Source organism: Engraulis encrasicolus, chromosome 14, assembly GCF_034702125.1.
Source record: "Engraulis encrasicolus isolate BLACKSEA-1 chromosome 14, IST_EnEncr_1.0, whole genome shotgun sequence".
Taxonomy (NCBI): Eukaryota; Metazoa; Chordata; class Actinopteri; order Clupeiformes; family Engraulidae; genus Engraulis; species Engraulis encrasicolus.
Genome location: NC_085870.1, coordinates 52,371,542 through 52,393,877, shown reverse-complemented (window position 1 = coordinate 52,393,877; position 22,336 = coordinate 52,371,542). Strand labels below are relative to the sequence as shown.

Here is a 22,336-nt window from a genome sequence, read left to right as displayed (position 1 = left end):
GGTCATCGAAAAGAACTTTGATTAGGCTACCATTCCGTGTCCCAAAGACTAGCTGCTAGTAGGCTGTTGGGGAAGTGAAGGAGTTAGTGAGGCCAGGTTGGATGAGTCTGGCTGGGTGACCTAATTAGGAAAACTGTTAAACAGCCTTGACCTCAGAGGCTTAGTTTTACAAGTTGCCATGCCTGAATGAAATTGCTCTCTAGGTAGCCTATATTGGGGGTGGTCTTCAGTTGCAAATTGGGGGACACCATCTTATTTATTTCAATACTAAGGGGGGTTGGCAGGCTTATGATTAGGTCAAGGGGGCGTTCAAAAACGGTTAAGAACCTCTGTTGTAGTTTTAGAACAATACATTGAACATGAGAGCATCTCCAAACTGCCCTGGCAAAATCCCAAACTGCTGATGTCTGTCTACTGTTGAGGCAAAGAACAGTATGAGAAAAGACTACACTTCACTGATTTTCAACAAAGTAAACACTGTATGTCCTGATGAAAAGCATTCCCTGACTGAACATGCAAACTAAAGGCCATGCACAGGCTTCCATTCTTTATTGAGCTTTCAATTCAATGTAATCGAAAATCTGATATTGCAGATATTGGCAATATGATAAATACCAGAACAAAGTGATGTTGCTATTTTGTAAATACAGCATAATTATGTACATCTATCCAAGTGGACAAGAAAACACTTGAAAGTGTTCATATCGCAGAGGTAATAAGAGAAAATAATCCAGTCTATTACACACAAAACATGACTTTTGCCTTGGCTATGCGTCTGCCACTGCATACGTTGCAATGGGGATGTGTTTTATGCAATGTAAAGCATTTTGTCTCTTCATCAATATCAACAGTTAGGTCACGTCTGGGCAGATTTCTCACAGTGGAACTTACCATGGGTAAAAAAAGATCAGCATTTGTTTTGTGAATTACCAAGGGAGGAAAAAAAAATGGGAAGCAAAAACTGCACCCAACAACAATTTAGTAGCTTCCTACATATGGAGCAAAAAATGGTAAACACAAAATTCTTTTAAAAAAATCTTCCAAAAAAGTATGTCATTGTACTACTAATAAACTGCTGTGTAAAATTATTGATGCTCTCCAACCAGTCTTGGTATTAGGAGCCTAGTGCACTTTGTGCATCTTCTGGACAAGACAAATGGCTGCAGACATGAGCCTTTTCTTGGTCAAAAAACTATTTTCAAGTCTCAAAGTCAATTTAGCACCACTTCAAAGAAATTCGGCCCAACCCGACTTATTGAACGAATAAGGTGTGCTTTACGTATGACAGCTGTCATAACTGCCAAGTGTCAAAGTCAAGTCTTTTCCTGTGAAGAGGCAGGTGATTTTATTTATTTATTTTCGGATGAAGGGATTAACCACCTTTCTCTCAATCAAGTGAAGACGTAAATTGAAACAACGCCAACAACCAACCCCCCCCATCCATCCCACAAAGCAAACAAAAATAGTCATTTACTTATTCATAAATTTCATGTGATACATAATCATCCTCTTCTTCAAATAAAAGCTAAAAGCACTCACACATGCCCCTGACCTCATTAACAGGTCGACGGGGCTTCCAAGGCCGCTGGTGCTATGGGTTTAGTGTCCGAGCAGCACAGATTATTTTTTTTAGTTTTTAAAACTTGTTCAGCAGTCCACTAAAAAACTCCCTTGCAAAAAAAGCAGAAGAGACCAGCGTAACCAACCCACAAACCACGTTCTCTTTTTGCCCCTCCTCATGGAGAAAATCAGATCAACAGCCTCGTTTCCTCTTACAAAAGCACCAAAATATGAAGATGGAAATTTGCAAACAAAAACGTACAGGAAACGCTACCTGCAGCACAACTCTGTTTTGGGGGGAAGGGGTGACGGTGTGTGTGTGTGTGTGTGTGTGTGTGTGTGTGCGCATGGGGGGGTTGTCTCCAAATAGACTGCGGTCATTCAGAGGAGCAGGGGTCTTAGATCAAGTGCAGAAAGCCATTTAGGAATATTTTGGAGTTTTTGCATAAACGTCATCTCTAGTCTACAGTGAAAACCGAGAGCTTCAACTAGGTCACTTCCATCAACACCGCCATCACGCCACTCAGCAAGCCCATCTCCATCACACCATGCCACTTGCCATGCTTTGGTTGAGACAAAAAAAAATATTATACATTTGGCTTCTTTATCACCACCTTTCCCTCCTCTTCCCACTTATCCTTCCTAAAGGGTGACCAACCATATCGTGTTGATCTATTTGAGGCAGCTTCTACACATTCATGTTCGTCCAGACAAAGGTTGTATCGTCTTATGCATAAATCACCCTTCTTTATTTTTTCTTATGCTTTTACAATTCGATAAACTATAATTAATCCAGAGAGCAGGCGGCAAGCTCTTCAAAGTCTTTATGTCACAGACACACCAAACTGTGTATGCGTGAGTTTGTGTGTTTGTCTTTTTTTTTGGATGTCACAGGCTCTTGGTGGTGATGTAGGTGAGAGAGTTGAAAAATAGCGCAGTATGACATGGGCCTATATATTTTAAAGTCTTAAAAAGAAAAAAAAACGCAGGCCCTGTGTGAAGTGGCCTCTGGGTGGTTGTGTGGTGTTTATCTGTCACGTCTTGATTTCACTCATTTTGTGTTTTCAATGTCAAATGTTTATCATCCAGCTTTTTTGTTTTTGTTGTTGTTGGTGGTTGGTTCATTGGAGTATGTGTGCTCCCCTAAAGCTGGGCTAAAGTGTCCTTTAGTTGGTGTCCATGGTGTCCTCAGGGCTGTCCTGGGCCCCCTGGGATGCAGATGGAGATGACTTCGAGGGGCTGCCACTGCCCTCCTCACGCCGCTGGTAGAACAGCACATACGCAGCCTTAGTCTGGGACAGGAGAGAGAGAGACACACACACACACACACACACACACACACACACACAGAGGGGTTAAATTAGAGAACTATGGTAAACACACGTATACAATTTTGTAGACGAAGATACCGCACACTTAAAACTTGAGAAAGGCCATACGGGCCGAAACGTTGTTTTGTAAATAAATTGCAGCACGATGGACAAGAGTGTGCCGTATCTTCTTCTACAAAATTGATCTTGCTCCCGCTACCTGCACCTCGTAACCTCTGGTGTGCGTTGGTTTCCTCCTTCAAAAAACTCACTTATACACCCACGTTCGCATGCATGCACACACCAACACGCACACACAATGACAAAAAATCACGTCATAGTTACTCATTGTAACTAATGAAAACGTTATACAACACATTTATTATTACTCACTGGCACGCGCGCACGCACACGCGCGCACACACACACGCGCGCGCGCGCACACACACACACGCACGCACACACACACACACAAAGAAGCAGCTGTCAAAACCAGGTGCTAGCCGCAACCAGGAACTCCGGTGTCTAAGGTTTTAAAATGACTGCTTTATTTGGCTAAACAGAGGCAGGTCTGTGGGCCGCGCTAATAAGGAAATGCGGTGAGCAAAGCAAGTAAGACAGGTAAATGTCCAAGGTGACGACACGTTGAGGTGCGCAATCACTTAGCACTTGCGCAATCAAACTTTACTCACAATGATCTGGTCTTCAGAAGAGGCGGACACGCTGCTGTCGTCAAAGTAATACCACTTCCCGTCCACCTTGTTCTTCCCGAAGGCCGTGTCTGAGGGGAGGAGGAAGTAGGAATGTGGGGGATTTGGTTACACGGTCAGTCACTCATTTACCGAGCATAACAAAAGCAAAAGGCAGAGTTCCTGGATACATGGAGAAAGTGTCACCAAAAGGATCTAAAAAATGTCAGTCATCGAGTAAATAATTAAACGGTCAGTTGAGGGCTACTCAAAATGAACTAACACCCTGGCAATACGCCTTAATCGTTTGAGAACACATGTAGCTCATGCTGCAACTGCATAATTTGGATAAAGAGCACTTTAATGCAAACTATGAGAAACACTCAATCAAATAGAGTAAACATTATTCAACCAGGAAATGCTGATACGAAGAACAAAACGTTAGCATTCAAGTGGTTCTATCAGGAAGCACGTTGAAGTGTTCTCCTATCTGAATTTATTGTAAACAAAAAAGTGCTTAGTACTATGTATTATGGGTCAGCATATTGATCCTCTGCAAGACAGTGGTTGCGTCTGTCCAGTCTGGTGTAAACACAGTGTTGTATGGCACTGACTTTAACTGTGGGACAATACATGAGTTTTATCACACTGCAATTTGAGTGTTCTCACCCTGCTAAGCATAAACAAATCAAGCCAACAAAGTTGCCAGTGGAACTGTGTTAGCTTGATTTGGTTATGCTTAGCATAGTGAGTATACGCACTTTGCAATTTGCTAGACATGACAAGAAAGCTATTATTCAAACTCCTTCATTTTCACATACCCCTGAACATGTATCGCAGTGTTTTGCATCTGCACATCCTGTCTAGCAGTAACAGTTCATAGTGTGATGTGATGTCATAAAGACCGTTTCACGTCGAAACGTTGTGTTGAATAAATCGGTGAGCCGCAATAGTGTGCGGATTTTCCTTCTTTCATTTCATAGAGAACAGTTACTCACAGTGTCCTCCACCCATGCCACCATAATGGTTGGAGACGGCCACCAGATCATAGACGTAGGGCCCAGCTTTCGGATCGCACACAAACTCCGACATGTCCAAGTTCCTGAGGAGACAAAAGGACAATTCATTGGATTTCGGACACATTGTGGGACTACAGAGTAGATAAACATACAGGCATTTTCGGGTTTACATTGATCTAGATTGGAACCACAAAATTATGGAATGAATTGCTGTTCAAGTATTTTAATTCGTCCCAGTATGAAGCTACAAACTAATTTTTTTCTTATTATTTCAGATCATCACACCTTTTTATTTCTGATCAGTACAAGAGTTTCAAAATAATTGATCTGTCCCATTGTTGAAGCATCTCTGCAAGAGTTGGGATCTTGAGGTCATATTGAGGGCAACAGGCCAAATCTTGGAGCAGGTTTACTACCGGTAGCGACAGCAGGTGGACAATAGGTCCTCTGTCACAGCAGGAAAAAGTCTGGGAACTGCTATACAGTACAGTAGGGTCTCTGGTGGACAAACTGCAAGTCAGAGTGAATCAGCTCATGAGGGGGGTTGGGCTGGGACTTACGGGAGTGAAGCAACCACTTCCTCTTTGGCTCTGGGACAAGTGGTGTGACACATGCACACACGTCAAGCAGAGACGCAGGCCCATAGGACACGGACACACACGGGGACACACACCCGGACACACACAGCCCCGGGACAAGAGGAAGGACACACACACACACACATGCGTAACAGATGTCTACGAGCTTATTTGGATGGCTCTAGTCTTGAGGACAGTTCTGACATTTTTAACCAATACCCGGTCTTCAAAAAAGCCAAAACAAATGTGTAGTGTTCCTGTGGCTTCAGGTAAAAAAAATGGTGGTGGGCGTGTGGGGGTGACTCAAAGAGATTATTGCACAATTTCCTGGTCTGAACTAGTTACACACAGTTACGCATTCATTAACTTTTCCATGAGTCTGCTGCCCCCTAGTGGTAGAGTAAGGTCAAACTATTTCACTTTGTGTTGAGCATTAAGGTTATCTATTACATCTACATCTTCGTAGACGTTGCAGAGTATGATTGAGTGATTAAGTAAAAGCCTGAGTACCACCACTGTGGTATGACTTCTCAGTTGACAGTGATGGTGAAATAAGAGCCTATTGTGCCATTGTGACATGACTTGCTGAGCTGAGCTTTGAAACAGCCGTGGGCAGACAGAGTGCTTGCATGACTTTGCCAAAGACATGAGGAAGTGAATTGTTTTCTTGCACATCACGCTAGCCAAAATAGGGATTCAACAAACAGCTTCTGCTTTTTGTACATGTACACATTAGTCAAGAGAGTATGTCCTCAATTTCAGGTGTGGCCCAAATCATAGAGCAAATCAAAACATTGTCAAATACAATTCAGGTTCTTTCATTCACAGCAAGAGTACGGTTTTATGTCTGGGTTTAAAATCTAAAGCTGCAAAAATGAAAACATTGACCCCCTGCTTCCTCTTGCCCTCATAGGTCTTTAAGGAATACACTTTCTGGATGCAACTTGAAAAGTGATAAAGGTAAATGATAAACATGAAGGTCATGAAAGAGCATGGGTGTTGGTACTGTAGCTGTATGATACAGTATCTATCCTGTGTCGTGTCGCCTTCTGATGTACCGTACAGTATATAGAAGCAAGACTTTTGAAACTGAAAAAAAGAAGTTTCTTCCCAATGGGCAGTGGCACCACGAGCATTTTCAAATGTTACCCAAGGACATACCCTGCCAAAAAAGTGACACACACTTACATGTACACACACACACACGCGCAACACCCTTCCCCTTTTCCCTCCCCTGTGCTCACTTGATGGGGAAGTCGACCACTGTGTCCAGCTTGTCTCTCCAGCAGCGGTTGTAGGAGAAGCGCTTGAGGTGCACCACCAGGATGCCGGGCAGCGACCACAGGTCAAACTTCTTAGTGGCCTGCTGGTGCTTCTTACAGGTCGGACAGTACCTAGTACGCACACGCACACACACAATGAGTACACCAATATTATAACCAGAATTGTATGAAGTAGAGGTACTCTCACAGATGTAATTCCAACACTAGAATGGTCATATTACAAGGAATGAACTAAGTAATATCATAATACTAGCGTTGTAACTACATCTGTAAGAGAACTTCTACTTCTACTTTATACAACTCTGATTATAGACCATTCGGTACAAGTGTTTCATGCAGAGGAGTTTGGATAATGAGGAAGCTGGGCTCTTTAACTTGGGCTCAGTTCACTTTTTCCCCGAAGGGTTGCCTTCACACAACATTATTCTTGTAAGGAGGCCAAAAGCGCTGAGTGCAAGTTATCTCACAAAGCAGCTGTGTGTAAGAGTGCAAACTGAACGAGTGGAAGTGTACGGATGAGAGAGAGAGAGCATGAGACAGAGAGAGAGAGAGAGAGCATGAGACAGAGAGAGAGAGAGAGAGAGAGAGAGAGAGAGAGAGAGAGAGAGAGAGAGAGACGGAGGGAGAGAACAGACCAGAAAGAGGTAGAGAGCGGGACAGAACAAAGAGAGACAAAGATAGAAACAGAAAAGCAAGAGAGATGGGCCTCTTTTTATGGGCTTCTTAAGAGTGCAAACTGAACGAAAGTGAAAGTGTATGAATGAGAGAGCGAGAGAGAGAGAGAGAGAGAGCGAGCGAGCGAGCGAGCGAGAGAGAGAGAGAGCGAGAGAGAGAGAGAGTGTTTGCCCACCAGGGGTCGTGTTCTCCGAGTGTCTCCATGGTGGTGAAGAGCTCGATGCAGTCCCTCAGCGCTACAGTGGACCTCTTCTTCTGGGCCTGCACCATGCTCTCATGCTTATCATACGCCTGCACAGGGGAGCACAGGAACACACCACACAGTTACACACGCACACACACCAAATTTAGTGCTTAATGATACTGTGGTACTATACAGAGGTAATACTGCTTTATGTAATACTGCAGTAATATACAGAGATAGATAATGCTGTTGTATGTTACTGCGTGGTTTGGGATCTAACATGCATGTAAAGAAATAGGTCTGCAAATTGATAGTCTCAAATGTGAGGGTTTTTTTTAGCACGACAAACGGCAAAGCGCCCTTTGATGGGGGGGGCAACGTGTCTGAAGTGGCATTGTGATGATGGAAGACCTGTCCAAAATGCCATGCACCTCACAGTGATATTTTGGCAACAGGACATTACTTAGTTTTCAATTTCTGTACAAATAGTATAGCTACCGACTTCTACTCCTCAAAATGTTAGTCACACTGAATACTGCAATGTACCTCATTCTTATGCATGTCCCTCATTTGAACAGAGATGCATCCTTAACTTAGTGTATTTGCAACCCACAGATTGTGGGAAACGAAATTTAGAAGCAACCTCCACCCTTTCAAGCTGATGAACCATAGAAAAGGTCATCCATGGTGCAAAGGTTAGGGAGTAGGACTGTAAATCAGAGGGGTGGAGGTTCAATCCCCTCCCTTACCAATCCCTTCTTCCCTCGATGACTGAGAATGCCCTTGAGCAAGGCACCTAACCGCACATTGTTACAGGGACTGTAACCAACAATACCCTGTAATATCCATGAGTCGCTTTGGATAAAAGCGTCAGCCAAGTGTAATGTAATGTAATGTTAATAAATACCACTGCCTCACATTCACACACACCCCAAAACACTTCATCATCCTCTCACAACTGTTTGCTCCATTTAAAGATTCACATGATAATAATATTGCAATTGTAAATTCAGTGCTGTGCTTTCCACTTGCGAGTGAGTTACTTCCTCTTCTCCGAGTTGTTACAAGATCATTGGGTGAGCTGACAACCTTGTTATGTAACCATGTGATGATGTGTAATGTCGTGAGTCTGACCTCTGCCTCTTGGTCGTCATAGCACATCTTCTTGATGTCCGAATCCCAGTCTATGGCCACTGTGGAATGTGCTGGAAGAGAGACCAGGAGAGACAACAGGGTCAGCTCTGGCGGTTCAGGGGAGTATGCCAGGAACCTGGCTAAGAAGTAATCCACGTTAATAATCTAATACAAGAGCCTGGAGTTATTACTTTCTACACTAAATGGCAGCTGTGGGCCATCTCCTGTATGTGCAGATTTAACACTTCATGCAGGCCTTCCTAGACAGGTTTATCGCTTAACCATGTTCTTGGAATACACCCCTGGTCTCCGCAATATAAAAGCAACTCCTTATGTAGCAGCCATTCACAAACTTTGGGTACAATGCTAATCACAGAGGCCAGAGGAGCATTTGCTGTACAATACATAACCAAACCACAAAAACAATCATCTTCACACTGCATGAGAAACATACAGTCACGTCCATAAATATTGGGACAATGGGGCACCTAAGTCTCCACCCCTTCCGGGCGGCTTCTGGGGCTGGCAACGGAAAAACTTTTGACTGGGCTGTAATGGACTGATCAAAGCTATTTTCCGACCCACCTCGCATTTCCCCGTCGATCACACATATGCTGTGCCTCAGAATTAATAACAAACAATGGTGTGCTTGTTGACTTCACTTGGCAAGCGATTTTTGAGTTGTGAGTGTGCAAAAACATGTAATTATTTGGACTACACAACAGACGTCGCATGTCCGACGTGCAGCCACTTAAGCCGCGGTAGGGTTGGCTGTGCCTCGGTTCACGTCAGATATGCGAGGCGCAAGTGTAGTCTCCAACACAGTTTTGCACAAAAGCTAAAATAACGTTTCTTGCGTGCCGAAAATGAGTGGTCTTACGACGCAAATCCAAACCTTTCAAATTCACTGTCATCATATGTGAAATCCGGAGCACATGCCAAACGGGATGAGGATTTAGATTGACTCGCTCCATTGACTCGCATTCAAAATTTTGCGAGCTCCTGCCCCATGTATCGGAAGTAGAAGGGCGTGACTTAGGTGCCCCATGGCACATCAGCCATCTTTATGATTAAAGTCTACAGTTTAAATCACATCTTATTTGTGGTGACATATACGGACACCAAGAGGAGAAATGTGCCTAGGGCTCAATAATGTATGCTTCCATATAAAGGCAAAGTGCATCAACTACCTATTTTGTAAAAAACGAGTTTAGACTGAAAATGGTCTTCATTACACCTCTGTTATCTTGTGACAAAGCATTGTGATCCAAAGGTGTCCCATTTTAGAGATATCGCTATGTCAAATTTCCGGTAACTACAGTATCCAACCTAATACCAAGTCTTTGAAGGCATTTTCTCAGTTTCACTGTTGGCGTAGTTACTGCACTTTGTCTTAGGCAGTGTGGACCTGTATAATCTCTCCTGAAAAAGCACCCAACATCCCCACCAGAGGGCGCCCGTCTCTCCCGTCAGACTGACTTGTGAGTTTGAGGATGTTTCCGTCGCACGGCAGGGGGCTGATGTTGGCCGTGCCGTACGAGTTGACCATGCTGAAGGAGAAGAGTCTATCGCGCGGCGCTCTGCCTGCCCTCTCTCCGTTCCCATTGGCCTCGCTCTCCTGGTCTGAGCCTTCCTCCTCGCCGTCCGCCGTCTCTGGTTGGCTGTTCTCCGGCTCGGGGCTGACCTGGTGGTCCATGGGCTCCTCCTCCTCAGCCGCTGCCACAAACGTCATGACACACAGAGAAAATGATGAACATGGGGAAAATGACGTCTGAGTAGTAGCAGGCTTCAGGGTGGTGCCACCACAGCTAATGCCACTATTGTATTTTTGCCTTAAGCAACAGAAATTTACTGCGGCCACAGGGACAATGAATTGCCTCGCGCAAGCCTGGTCACGTGACAAAACTGCTTTTCGGCGTCATTGTAGTGCATGACTTTACCAGAAAATGCTTTGCACCCACACATGGAATGCACAAGCGTGAAATGGCACGCCTTTTCACGATGCCAGTTTGCCAGAGCATATCTCTGAGAAGGTCTGAAACCCTCCAAAGGCTGCTGTGCGGAACAATTGGTGTCTGGTCATCCCTATCAACCTTCAAGAAGCTAGTGAAGACTAATCTATTCCGAGAGCTTCTACTCACCCCCTGATCATGGGCACTAACCAGCACTACATTTTGTCGGTCCTCCACTACTTTTCTACTCTTTATCCGTTCTACATTACTTGTATATTGCTGTACTCTAGTCTGTACAGACCCCTTACTCTGCACTTGCTTGAATGTCCTCCTTCTAAGACGCTTTGGTCAAAAGCCTCTGCTAGATGTAATGTAATGTAATGTCTGGTGTGAGGCTCACCATGGCAGTCTCCGTTGGGGCCGTTGAAGGGCTCGGAGTGGCTGCTGCTGCCGTTGCTGGAGCCTGCGCTCCATGACGCCCCCTCTGACTGGGGGCTGGTGTAGCCACCGCTCACCCCCGCGTTGTGATTGGACGAGGCAGATGCAGAGGCGGACGCCGAGGCGGAGCATTCTGAGTTGTGGGCGGAGCTACTGGAGGCGGTGGCCGAGGCTGTGGGCCGGTTCTCAACGACGGACAGCTGAGAGCGCTTCACATAGCGCCTGTGAGAGAGAGAGAGAGAGAGAGAGAGAGAGAGAGAGAGAGAGAGAGAGAGAGAGAGAGAGAGAGATGTTTACAATCCCCTCATCAATCATGATGCAATCTAACTACACCAGCAAACACCCCTACCCTGCTGAGGTGGGTGGGCCAGTTCAGAGAAGTCCAGGCATCAACCTGGAAAAGCTATTCAGTGTAGTCTCCAAACACCAACCACTCAATTATTATAAAACAAGTGAAGAAAACCCACTTATCAGGGGACCTAGTCAACATGGTAGGTGCTTGTTATTTAATAACTACATATGAGGCTTGTATATGAGGCTTCTGAGTGTGCACGTTAGATAGTGAGACAGAGAGGGAGAGAGACAGACACCCAACTGCTTAATACAGGGCATCACACAAAGAGAGAGAGAGAGAGAGAGTAAGGGAAAGAATAGAAAGAGGTAGAGAGCGGGAGAGAGCAAGAGAGAGACACAAAGAGAAACAGAAAGGTGAGAGAGATGGGCCTTTTGTCGGGGGAGAGAGGGAGAGAATTCCAGAATTATACAGGAAGTGACATCAGAGGAAGCGACTGGTGACTGACCCGATGCGTTCGAGGACCTTCTGGTAGAGTGTGTCTATGGAGAGGTTGTGTCGGGGTACGGTGATGAGGAGGGGCTGGCCGAAGAGGAGGGTGCCGGAGGAGTAGCCTCCCCCCTGCTTATAGTGCCGCTCTCTGAAGTAGACGGGCAGATTCATCTTCTCACTGTCCTCCTCCTCCACCTCATACCTACAGCAGGACAGCAGGCATTTAGGATCAACGATACGAAAGGTTTATACAAGTTATACATCAGTGTTCAGGTCAAGCGGAATTTCTCTGGATTTTTCAAATAGAGGATGACCCATACCCTCAAAAAAAGCTGCAAGGAAATGCCACCATCTACGATGCTAACAGATCGGTAGAAGCTCACGTTCTTGCCACTAATTGGCCACCTACACAAATATGTCGTCTTTCTCCATGATATGGTTGAGGCCGTCTTCTCTCCGGTACACCTTGTGGAAGCGATGGTTGTAAACGTCTGCCACCACCATCTGCACAACAGACACAGAGACACTCCGTAAGTCTAGCAGCTACACCAAATACTACTGAACTACATTATTTAATCAATATGTTCACTGAAAGTTTTTTGAGCAATGATTGTAAATGCACATCTCCTTTTGACTAGTGATAAAGCTAGAAAATATTTTAACTAGATGTTACTTGAGAAAGGCGCTACTCACATTTTCTGCGGGGACTCCACAGAGCTTGGAGAGGGCACTGCACAGGTCTGACACCAGCCCCAGCTTAGGCACCACCACCCTGTACTGAGATACACAACACAATACGGCAGCACATGGTCACACAACACAGTACTTTCTATAATGAAAAGGCAAGTAAGGATGCTTTTTTTGCTGCTGAGTTTCCTGCTCTACTATGCACAGCATGAGACGATCAGCGCTTGACTGGGTTTTCCGATCAAACATTTTTAAAGCAGGATCAGCCGATCATGATGAGCGGCTGATCAATCGGAGCATCTCTACATATCACCTACACACGACTTCCAATATGCCCCAGGTATGCAGGGAATGCAGAATGGCTATGCCCATTACCTACGGATGACTTTCACTTTCCATCCATCAATCCACATTTTAAAATGTATGCTCATTTATTCTGGGAAGCTGATGCATATTTCATGACCGCATATGGGGCTTGTTTCAAGAGTTCAGGTCAGACAGAGATTTATACAATAGGTGTCCAAAACCAGCAGGTAGATAACATCATGAATTTTCATAAAGCTGTGCATTTCTCAATGTACGGTAATTCTTTTGGTCTAGTTGGAGATGGGAAAAAATTGATCGCAGCAAAATTGTTCTGCCTAAAATCATCATTTCGAGGACACTATGGCCAACTAATGCTGAAGATTAAATTCCATGCCTGATTACAGGAGCCGTGTATGTGTGTCCTGTTTGTACAGTACAAACTCTAGAGGCAGACCTTGGCCGTGGCTGAAATGGCTGAGGCACCGTAGACTGCTGCACCGCAAACCCCAGTTCTTCCTGTCCGCTGTCATTTCTTGATCCTCCCCCATCTCTCTCCCTCTCCCATTATTTTCTCAATTGGGGGAATAAAAGCCCCCCCCCCACAATTTTTTTTTTTTTTAATAAAAACAAAAAGGTGTAGAGGCTAACCTGTGTGGGCTTGCTCTGGGGGTCGGAGCGGACCATGAAGACCTCCATGGTGCGGTCCTTCTTCATGGGCAGCGGCAGCGTGAGGTAGCAGAAGGGGTCAAAGGTCACCGAGACCTTGGAGCACTCGGGGCACACCAGCGTGGACTTGAAGAGGCCATGGAAGATGTCCACGATGATGGAGTCGTTACGCAACCGGTGGTTCGTCCACGCCTCCTTCGCTACAATCTGACACGCAGCCGGAGAGGATGGTATTAGAAACTAACACTAGAACACCAACCGAAACCTGCACTCATTCGCAACAATCGGACACAAGATGGCATTAAAAAAAACACTAACTGCAGCCTGAACTACATAGCTATACGTTTATTTTGACAACATTGTTTATTTACTCTCCACATAATTGTGCTTCATGAAGCGTAGACCAGACTACCACCATAATCTGCAAATTGAGTAAAAGAAAGCATGCAATCAAAGAATTGCATCTAGTAGAGTAAGATGCATCAAGCCCGTGCATTTCCTGATAGACCCAGTCAGCATTTCTGGGCCCGCCCATGAAATTGCTTGTTTTCCCCCACGTTTGCTCCACTCTCTGTATGTAGTGGCTAATCAATATGCCTAATGACTGACACTGATTGGCATCGCACTACCGAGGGTGGAGCATTTCACAGTGAGAAATTTGCGGCTAGTTACCTCGTCGGGTCGTCCCTCTGCGTCCCTCAGGGTGAGGTAAGGCTTCTTCTTGACGCGGTTGAGGTCCTCGTGGAGGCCGTCCAGCAGGAAGGCCAGCAGCTCCTGGGAGTCCTGCTGCTGGTACCCTGAGAACTGGGGCGCAAAGCGGCCCACCTGCGTCTGGAGAGAGGAGAGGAGAGGAGAGGAGAGGAGAGGAGAGGAGAGGAGAGGAGAGGAGAGGAGAGGCAAAATAAATAACCGCAGAGATACACCAGCGGCGACGCGATTCAAGCGACAGAGTGTAGCAGCAAGCGATACGAGAGATTGAGGAGACTAGAGTATGTCCGTACAGGCAGAAGGCAGAGCATTCAAGCATTCCCATTGGCTGTGGTCACTGACCTCTATACAGTCATTGGCTGTCGCGGCTTGTCGCCGAACCGCGTCATAGAAAGTTGAAAAGATTTCAACTTCAAATTGTCGCGCTCGTCGCGCAAATCGCTCTAGTCTCCAGAATCGCTTTTGTCTCTCGACTCAATACAAAGTCAATTACTTCCGTCGCTCGACTCGCTCAGATCGCCGCTGGTGTATCTCTGCGGTAGGGTTGGTTTATGCAGCCAGTATTTTGACAAAATAGCTCCCTTCAGCCACGCACAGCACTCCACAGCTGAGGGGCGTGCTTACTTTGAAAGTGCGGGGAGCGACGTAGCTGCTCCGGCTGAGCCACATCTGCTTGACCAGGTCGGCGTAGGCCTCGGCTATCTCCCCCCGCATGCCCAGGGGGTTCTCACGGTTGATCTCCACCTCGTACTGGTCGTTCAGGAAGTAGTTTGTCAGGGGCGACGCGTTGCTCAGGCACTGTGACACAAGAGACACATGTACAGAAGAAGGTTGTTTAAGGAGCGCCTCCTGGAGTCAAAAAAACGTATCGATTTGAGGTGGTTTTTGGATGGGAAAATGCAGAACTTAGAGGAAAAAAAAGTCAAAAAAGGTTTTCTGTAACCAAGCTATGCAATAAATGTTTTTTATGTTTGATGGACGAGAGTGCCTTGGATTTTATTTTTTTTAAGTTCTGCATTTCCCATCCAAAGAGCACCTCAAATCGATACATATTTTTCTTTTTTCAAGTTCAACAAAAGAGACAGTCTTTAGAGTGTCTCACTGACACAAAAGAACTAAGAGACAGACAAAAAGGAATAGGCAACAAATTGTTCTGGCACAAGGGAAAGAAGAAACAGCTAAGACAGCTAAGAAATACACCAACTTTCCATGAAGACATGATTACTGCAGACAAGTCATACAGAAAGGAAATGCAGCAAGCGTCATCAAAGTATGTTACTTGGATATTGCCATTACATGGTGTCTTTTGGGTGTCGCTAACCAAAACCAAAGGGAGAGGTGAGAGAGATTCAAGTCTGGAACTACTGGAAAGAAATCTCGTTGATTATCTTTCAGATCGTTTTAAGATGGTGTCTCTTCTGTGAAAATCACTGGACATGATGGAAATATGGTGCAAATTTTCATTCAGGGTCTACTTACTTCATTGATCTTTGTGTGGCTTCATAGGACGTTTAGGACACTCAATACACTGTGACACACTGACATTCAGGGATCTGATGTATTTGACTAATTTATAATGTAGAGCTAGGCCTAGCTTGGCAGGAAGCATGTGTGTGCGTGTATGTGTATGTGTGTGTGTGTGTGTGTGTGTGTGTGTGTGTGTGTGTGTGTGTGTGTATGTGTGTGTGTGTGTGTTACTTACCTGGAGAGCAGAGTTCATGAAGCATGTGTTGCCCAGGTTACTGAGTCCACACAGGCCGGGCTGAGACGCCGACTCCCTGTAGCCGTAGCCTGAACTGTATGAGTTATACCCTCCCAACCTGCAACACACAAAACACTCATTACAACTCAGCTGGCAGAGAGCAATGTACTATACAGTACATACTATACGCTTTAGGGGTGTAAATAATAATCGATATGTGTTGATGCGTTGATCCTACAGTCAACGATCGAATTGAATCATATCGTATCGTATAATGGGGGGCATTATTCAGTATCAAAAATAATCAAATCGCTGGCCCCTGCCCAATGCCTTAGCTGTAAATTGTGCAACATAAGTGAATTGGGAAAAAATCTAATTGAATAATACCATATCGAATTAGGGAATTCTTAAGTATCAAAAATAATTGAATCACTGCCTGAAGAAATCGATATTGAATGGTATTGTTATGGAGTCTGTGATCACACCCTTAATACGCATCAACCTCAAGACCTCCAAATATCTTTGTCGTCATTGAACACTTGGTGTGTGCTACCAAACTAAACCAGTAACAAAGGTGCGAAATGAAAGTATCAACAGGTTTGAAATGAGCAACCTCTGATTTAACCTTTGAATTTTGTAACGAGTCATTGTACAGTCGCAAGCATCCAAGTTCCCCCAGTTATTAAAACGTGCCAAGTGACAAAACGAGTTATGTAGGGTAGCATTGGAGAACATGGCTCAACAAAACAAGAACTCTGGCAAACATTCCTACTGCGTGTGACGCAGGTGTTGTCACCTACAGGTGTACACACGTACAGGTGTGTTGCCCTTCCTATATGATGATGAACGTGATCATTCATTTCTTAGGCTGACAACACAATCTCCGAAGTAAGGCTTAGGTTACAAACATATAATTGTATAGTAGTATACACACATTTGTATCACACAGTTGGTCTACCTCAGGTCTGGGGGACCTATGTCTTGCGGACTGTTTACGGCTCTTGAGGCCATCTTATCCAGCCCCTGACATAATTTTAATGTTGTTTTGAGAATGTTTGAAGGAGTCCAACGTTCGAATTAGGCCGATTAACCCCACCTCCTGATATATGGGCAGCGTAATGAAAATCTGTAATCTGCCATTTCCTGCACCACTCACCGGTTTCCAGAGGAGGCGCTGCTGTTGTTGAGCATGTAGCCTGAACTGCTGTCGCCATTGGTGACCGTTGACGATATTGTTGCAGACGAGTTGCCAAAAAGCTTGGGGGAGGTAGTGAAATTTCTAGATGTGGGTGTGCTAGACCTGAAATCACACAAGGGACAGACCTACATTAGCTTTTAAGGTTTGGCCAATAACAACATATTAAACATAGTATGATGCAATAGTTTCGTGCAGCTTTTTAATCACTGGTACGGCTGTGCACGTTTTAATCCTCTGGTCTAACTGGTTACGCTGCACCGCAACTTCACGTAAATCTTAACTTTCCAGCCTCTGAGGCCAGTTTGGCAATCACTGTTAAAAGTGTAGACAGACTGTGAACAGACTGGAGAGAGGACAAGGACAAGGAACACTGTTCTGCTGAGAGCTGTGGAAAGGGACTTGACAGACACTGGTCAGAGAGGGGAAAGACACTGAACAGAGAGGGCATACTTAAGGTGGTCGTTCTGTCTGGGCCAGGTACCGTCCTCATTCTTGCGCTCGATCACCAGCACCTGATGGCAGAACAACAATGAGACACAAAGTCAGCAACATCACCTTCAGCAGCATCTGCTTCTCTCCATTACATTACACACACACGTTTACATTTACATGACACTTCTATTCAAGGCGACTCACAAGGGGCAACAGCACTACTGCACCAGGCAGGGCTTCTTTGTGGACAACACATTAACATCACTGTTAGCTGCCGCTGTTATCCAAAGTGACGCTCAGTTATTTACAGGGCAATAGTTACAGTCTCTGCTGCAGCCTTGCTCAAGGGTACCTCAGCCATGGAGTGTGTTAGGGAGTGGAAGGGTGGGATTTGATACTGCAACCCTCTGATCTAAAGCCCATCTCCTTAACCATGAGCAGTCATGGGTAAGCGGTTAGGGGTTCAGACTCGTAGGCCAAAGGGTGCCGACTTGCGACCCGCCATGTTGGTGGGGGGAGTAATTAGCCAGTGCTCTCCCCCATCCTCCTCCATAACTGAGGTACCCTGAGCATGGTACTGTCCCGCTGGACTGCTCCCTTGGTGCGCCATTGAGGACTGCCCCCTTGAAAGGGTGAGGCATAAATGCAATGTTGTTGAGCGCAGTGAGCACCACTGTGTGTTGTGGAGTGCTGTGTGTGTCAAAATGACAATGGGAGTTGGAGTTTCCCAGGTGGGCTTTCACTTTCAAATTACCATTAGGCCACGGCTGTTGGGAATGTAGCATTTCGCCAAAGAGACGAGGAAATAAGGAACCCTACCTGACCCTGGAAGAGCCCAGCGTCCTGCACCGTGCTGTCAGGCTTGTTCAACTGCTCGTAGGTGTTGCTCATGTATTTGTTCCATAGTCGGGTCTCCGTTTCCGTGGGGATTTTAAACAGTGTCCTCATTTCCTTTTCAATTGTCTCTGCACCAAAGAACAGGATTTTTTATAGGCTAGTAATTAACTAGGACATTAGCCGTCATTTAAGACCAAAAATACCAACAAAGCTCATAGAATTTGACTGTGTCTGAAGGGTTTTGTGGCGTTTGTGCACATGTGTGTGTGTGTGTGTGTGTGTGTGTGTGTGTGTGTGTGTGTGTGTGTGTGTGTGTGTGTGTGTTTTTTTACACAAAAATGACAGAATGCCTTACCAATTGTATCGGCTTTGCTAAAATGTTTCGTAACCACATTGTCCATGTTGTCGTTCTCACACAGCTTCAGCTCCAGTAGATAGACCTCCACCTTACAGTGCTTGACAAACATGCCATGCTCCACCACCTGGGGAGTATTCCAAGAACATGGTTAAGTAATAAACCTGGCCAAGTTAACCTATAGGAAGTGGTAGACTTGCTAATAGATAGCTCACTGTCGTCATTAAGCTAAGAAAATGAGGACTCCAGGCTCTTCTATTAGGCGATTTACCACTACCTCAATGGCAATTGAACCTGGCATACAACTTAGTCGGATTCTTGTAATAGTCCCCTGCGCAAACATCCAGTAAACACAATGCAACAAAATATCTTAGACAGGCTGTATCAACAGAAAAAGTTTTTGTGTTCCTTTATTTTGTTCCATCTCTAAAATATCAAATAAAAAAATTAAATAAAATAAAAAATGAACAAATAGGACTATCAATTAATCAATCTGCACAGCTAATCAATCTCTACATCAACAAAACATACAGGATTGAACTGCTGCTTGCATTGCATGCGGCAGCGGTAGTGCATCATAATTGGACTGTGTACCTTTCTGACGATGGACTTCTGGCCCTCCAGGCAGCCATACCAGCTGAGGAGCTTGGTCCAGGCCTCAGTGGGCACCAGGACATAATCCAGCTCATCGATGAGGTGCTCTTTTAACGTCTGGGTGTCGAAATCTGTCCCCAACACACACACACACACACACACACACACACACACACACACACACACACACACACACACACACACACACACACACACACACACACACACACACACACACACACACACAATGCATACATTTAGGGCAATGACCTCATGGGCTTTACATTCCACATCAGCAGCCCTTCCCTTTTTCTCACCTCCACTTTTTAATCACCCCATCCCCAGACTGTATTGAAGTGACTTTATTCCTCCACTCCCTGCATAGGATAGACTGACCAACAGCACTCACTGAATGTCTTACTTAACCAGCATCTCAATGCATGTGGCACTGCAGTAACTATTCATTACAATAGCTAGGTTACAGTATATGGTCCTACAAAGGCAAAGTGCAGTAACAACATATTTAGTCAAAATAGTCTTCATAACACCTCCTTTATCTTGTGACAAAGCTGTATGGTCCAAATGTGTCCAGTTTCACAGATATTGCTCTGTCAACTTTGCAGTAACTACAATATCCAACCTAATACCAAGGCTTTGAAGGCATTTTCTCTGTTTCAATGTTGGCGTAGCTACTGCACTTTACAATAGAGATGTTTAAATTAAGCCATGGAAAGGTAGTTGCCGTTTTATAGTAATGCATTGCTACATTACCTGAGAAAAGTCCAGAGTTGTCTATTGGTCCTGGGTAAAGGGTGTGCTCGCCAACATTGTACATATCCCAACTGTCGAACCCCACATATTTCTTCCATTGTTTAAACCATCGGCTGTCGATCAAATACCTGAGGAGGGAAAAAACACATAAAAAGACCTTAATTGAAATTCCACTTACATCAATGGTGGCGGATATAAGAGGCCAAGTTTACTCAACATGCAAAACCAAAGTGTAACAGCTAAACAACTGATGACTGTATAATAACTCACTCGATCAAAGCATACAAAGAATCAGAACTGCCAGTAGAACAACAGCCAAGTACCGCATCTTTGGCTTTTCTCAAAAGTGAATGTTCCCCTTGGGAAAGAATGTTCCACTCCATAAGTTCGTTAACCGGATTTCATGAAAGTAACAGCCACAGGCAGCACTTGTATTAATTTTAAGACTTTAAGATTTGACCTCACCAACAGGTTTGTCTCTAGGCTCCTCACTTGCACTGTACGTACACAGAGCCTACTGGGATCCAAGTTCCCACGCAACTCGCTTAACCTAAATGACTTAGCCTACATCTCTTAGTGCCATTCTTTGCCAGCTTTGCATAGCAGAGATCACAAGTGCAGACAGACTGCTGAATGGCATGTCAAGCACAGCATGATACAGGCCAATGGCCTGGCCAACCCATACCATAACAACATTCCCCACAATAACATTCGTCTGGCGTTGTCGGCCAGGTTAACTGTGGACCACTCAGCTAGTAAACTAGGCTGAACACCAGATAGTCCAGAATGTATTAAAGGGCACGGGACGGGACTAATGTTGGCAGGGTCTGATTCTGTGACAGAGTGCCGGGTGGGTGTCAAATAAATGTCGCTGGGCATTACCCAGTGCCAATGACAAAGCATTAGCCTGCTAGGTTAGCAAGATTGCTACAACTCCAAGAGCTATTGAGCGTCAGTGATGTTATGGGTTTAATTAGCCCCCTGACCAGTTTACAAAATAACTAACCGTAATGGGGAGTACATGACCTGACTGTGGCAGTTAGGAGCAGCATGATTAGTTATACGTATCAGACAGCTAAATGTTGTGTAACTTTACGTTCCATGGACAGCTAAGTTTGCCCAATACACCATCGCTAACCGGCTACATTTGCTGGTAATGTTATTGCCGCATTTATGACTTAAGTGCCGTTAGTGTAATGAATAATAGCCTAAACATGGTTGTCAGTCTAGTGCTTCAAGTCCACCGGATCACTGTTGTCCACTTGGCTAGCTCATGATCATGATTGTAAACTCAGCTAACTAGGATTCACTTTCATTTCCTGCGTTTCTTAGCCACCCTAGTGTTACCAACACAGAGATGTGTTCAAGCTAGAGTCACTATAACAAGGACATTAACGATGGATGGGTTCAGTGCTTGGGCCAATCAAGATGTTTATTTGGCTGAATTTGGCTAAAACTGTCTTGAATTACTGAATTACTACAAGTTAGCCAGCAAACTCGTGCTCACAACATCCGAGATAAGAGTCAATGGTATCACAAGTTAGTCGCCTGATCAGTTTTGAGTGTAACGACTGCCGAGCTTTGGAGGCACGAACGAAAAGGTAGTTTAAAATCAAGCCGTTCCTTTTCACATCACAAGTTTCCTCTATAAGGTATCCATTTGTGTAGAACGCCCTAACTAGCCATGATAGCTGGCTATCGATGGGTCCAACTCTAGGCTGATACAGACTGGTTGCTAGCTAACGAGCTAGTTAGCTACACAGCTAGCCTGCGAGCGTTCTCTTTCCGCTGTCTGTCACTGCCGCTTCACAGGTTGTCTAACTTACCACTCATCTCCCTTTCGGAGTGTGGTTTTCAGTAGTGTCCCGATGGTCTGCTTTTGACATTCGGTTGTAGGTGCAGTTGTCTGCTGGGCCGGCACCGGCTCTCCATCGGCGTCTGCCGCGTTACCCGAGTCGGGTCCGCCTCCCTCCGCCATCGCGCTGTAGAATGCCGGGGTCGTAGGCGCGCAGCTGAAGAGACAACTTGATGACAAGCTAACCACTGATGGCTAGCTAACAACAGTAGTGTTGGGGAGATACGCAGAGGGATGTTACCTGCAGTTACTTTCATTAGGCAGCAGGGGCGTCTTCATATGATATGAAATATGGGCACATTCACATTGTTTACTGTACTCACATGACATGGCATCTTCAGTTTCAGTAAGTCCTACTGGGTAGAATATGCTGCAGGCAATTTCCCAAAGTTTTGAGTGAGTTGTAGTACCCATACCAGAATGAATGGGGCACAGAAACTTTCTTTTTCGTTGGCCTTGGACTATTCCACCAGTAAGTGTTGGCATGGACCTAAGGATGTTTGGTCTGGCCTTTTGATCATTTTTCTTTAACTAATTTACACTCTGGGATCCACTTACTGGATTCTTTCACACTGCACCATACATGCCATATAATTGAACAAAACATAAGCAATCAGTC

The 22,336-nt window shown here is 45.1% G+C and overlaps 1 protein-coding gene across 1 annotated transcript; it reads right to left on the bottom strand.

The window, feature by feature from the left end:
- Positions 1–532: 532 nt before the first annotated feature.
- On the bottom strand, positions 533–21,893 carry usp4 (ubiquitin specific peptidase 4 (proto-oncogene)). Its single transcript, XM_063216093.1, has 22 exons — positions 21,689–21,893; positions 19,863–19,990; positions 19,092–19,222; positions 18,498–18,624; positions 18,125–18,270; positions 17,324–17,385; positions 16,832–16,975; positions 15,676–15,793; positions 14,598–14,771; positions 13,938–14,096; positions 13,248–13,472; positions 12,300–12,383; positions 12,016–12,110; positions 11,623–11,808; positions 10,785–11,044; positions 9,912–10,148; positions 8,433–8,503; positions 7,290–7,405; positions 6,401–6,550; positions 4,558–4,661; positions 3,563–3,651; positions 533–2,852 (listed from the first exon to the last, which is right to left on the bottom strand). Exons 1-22 carry the CDS (start codon positions 21,838–21,840, stop codon positions 2,727–2,729), a joined length of 3,084 nt encoding a protein of 1,027 aa, XP_063072163.1. The 5' UTR covers positions 21,841–21,893; the 3' UTR covers positions 533–2,726.
- Positions 21,894–22,336: the final 443 nt, after the last annotated feature.

What these genes read in the sequence shown, in the direction of transcription:
- usp4 (XM_063216093.1), bottom strand. Translation starts at nt 21,840, where the DNA reads ATGGCGGAGGGAGGCGGACCCGACTCGGGTAACGCGGCAGACGCCGAT. An exon ending in AGACAGAACGACCACCTTAA is followed by an intron (nt 16,976 to 17,323) that starts GTATGCCCTCTC and finishes GTGTGATTTCAG; the next exon opens with GTCTAGCACACCCACATCTA. An exon ending in CCCCAACGGAGACTGCCATG is followed by an intron (nt 10,149 to 10,784) that starts GTGAGCCTCACA and finishes CGTTTGTGGCAG; the next exon opens with CGGCTGAGGAGGAGGAGCCC.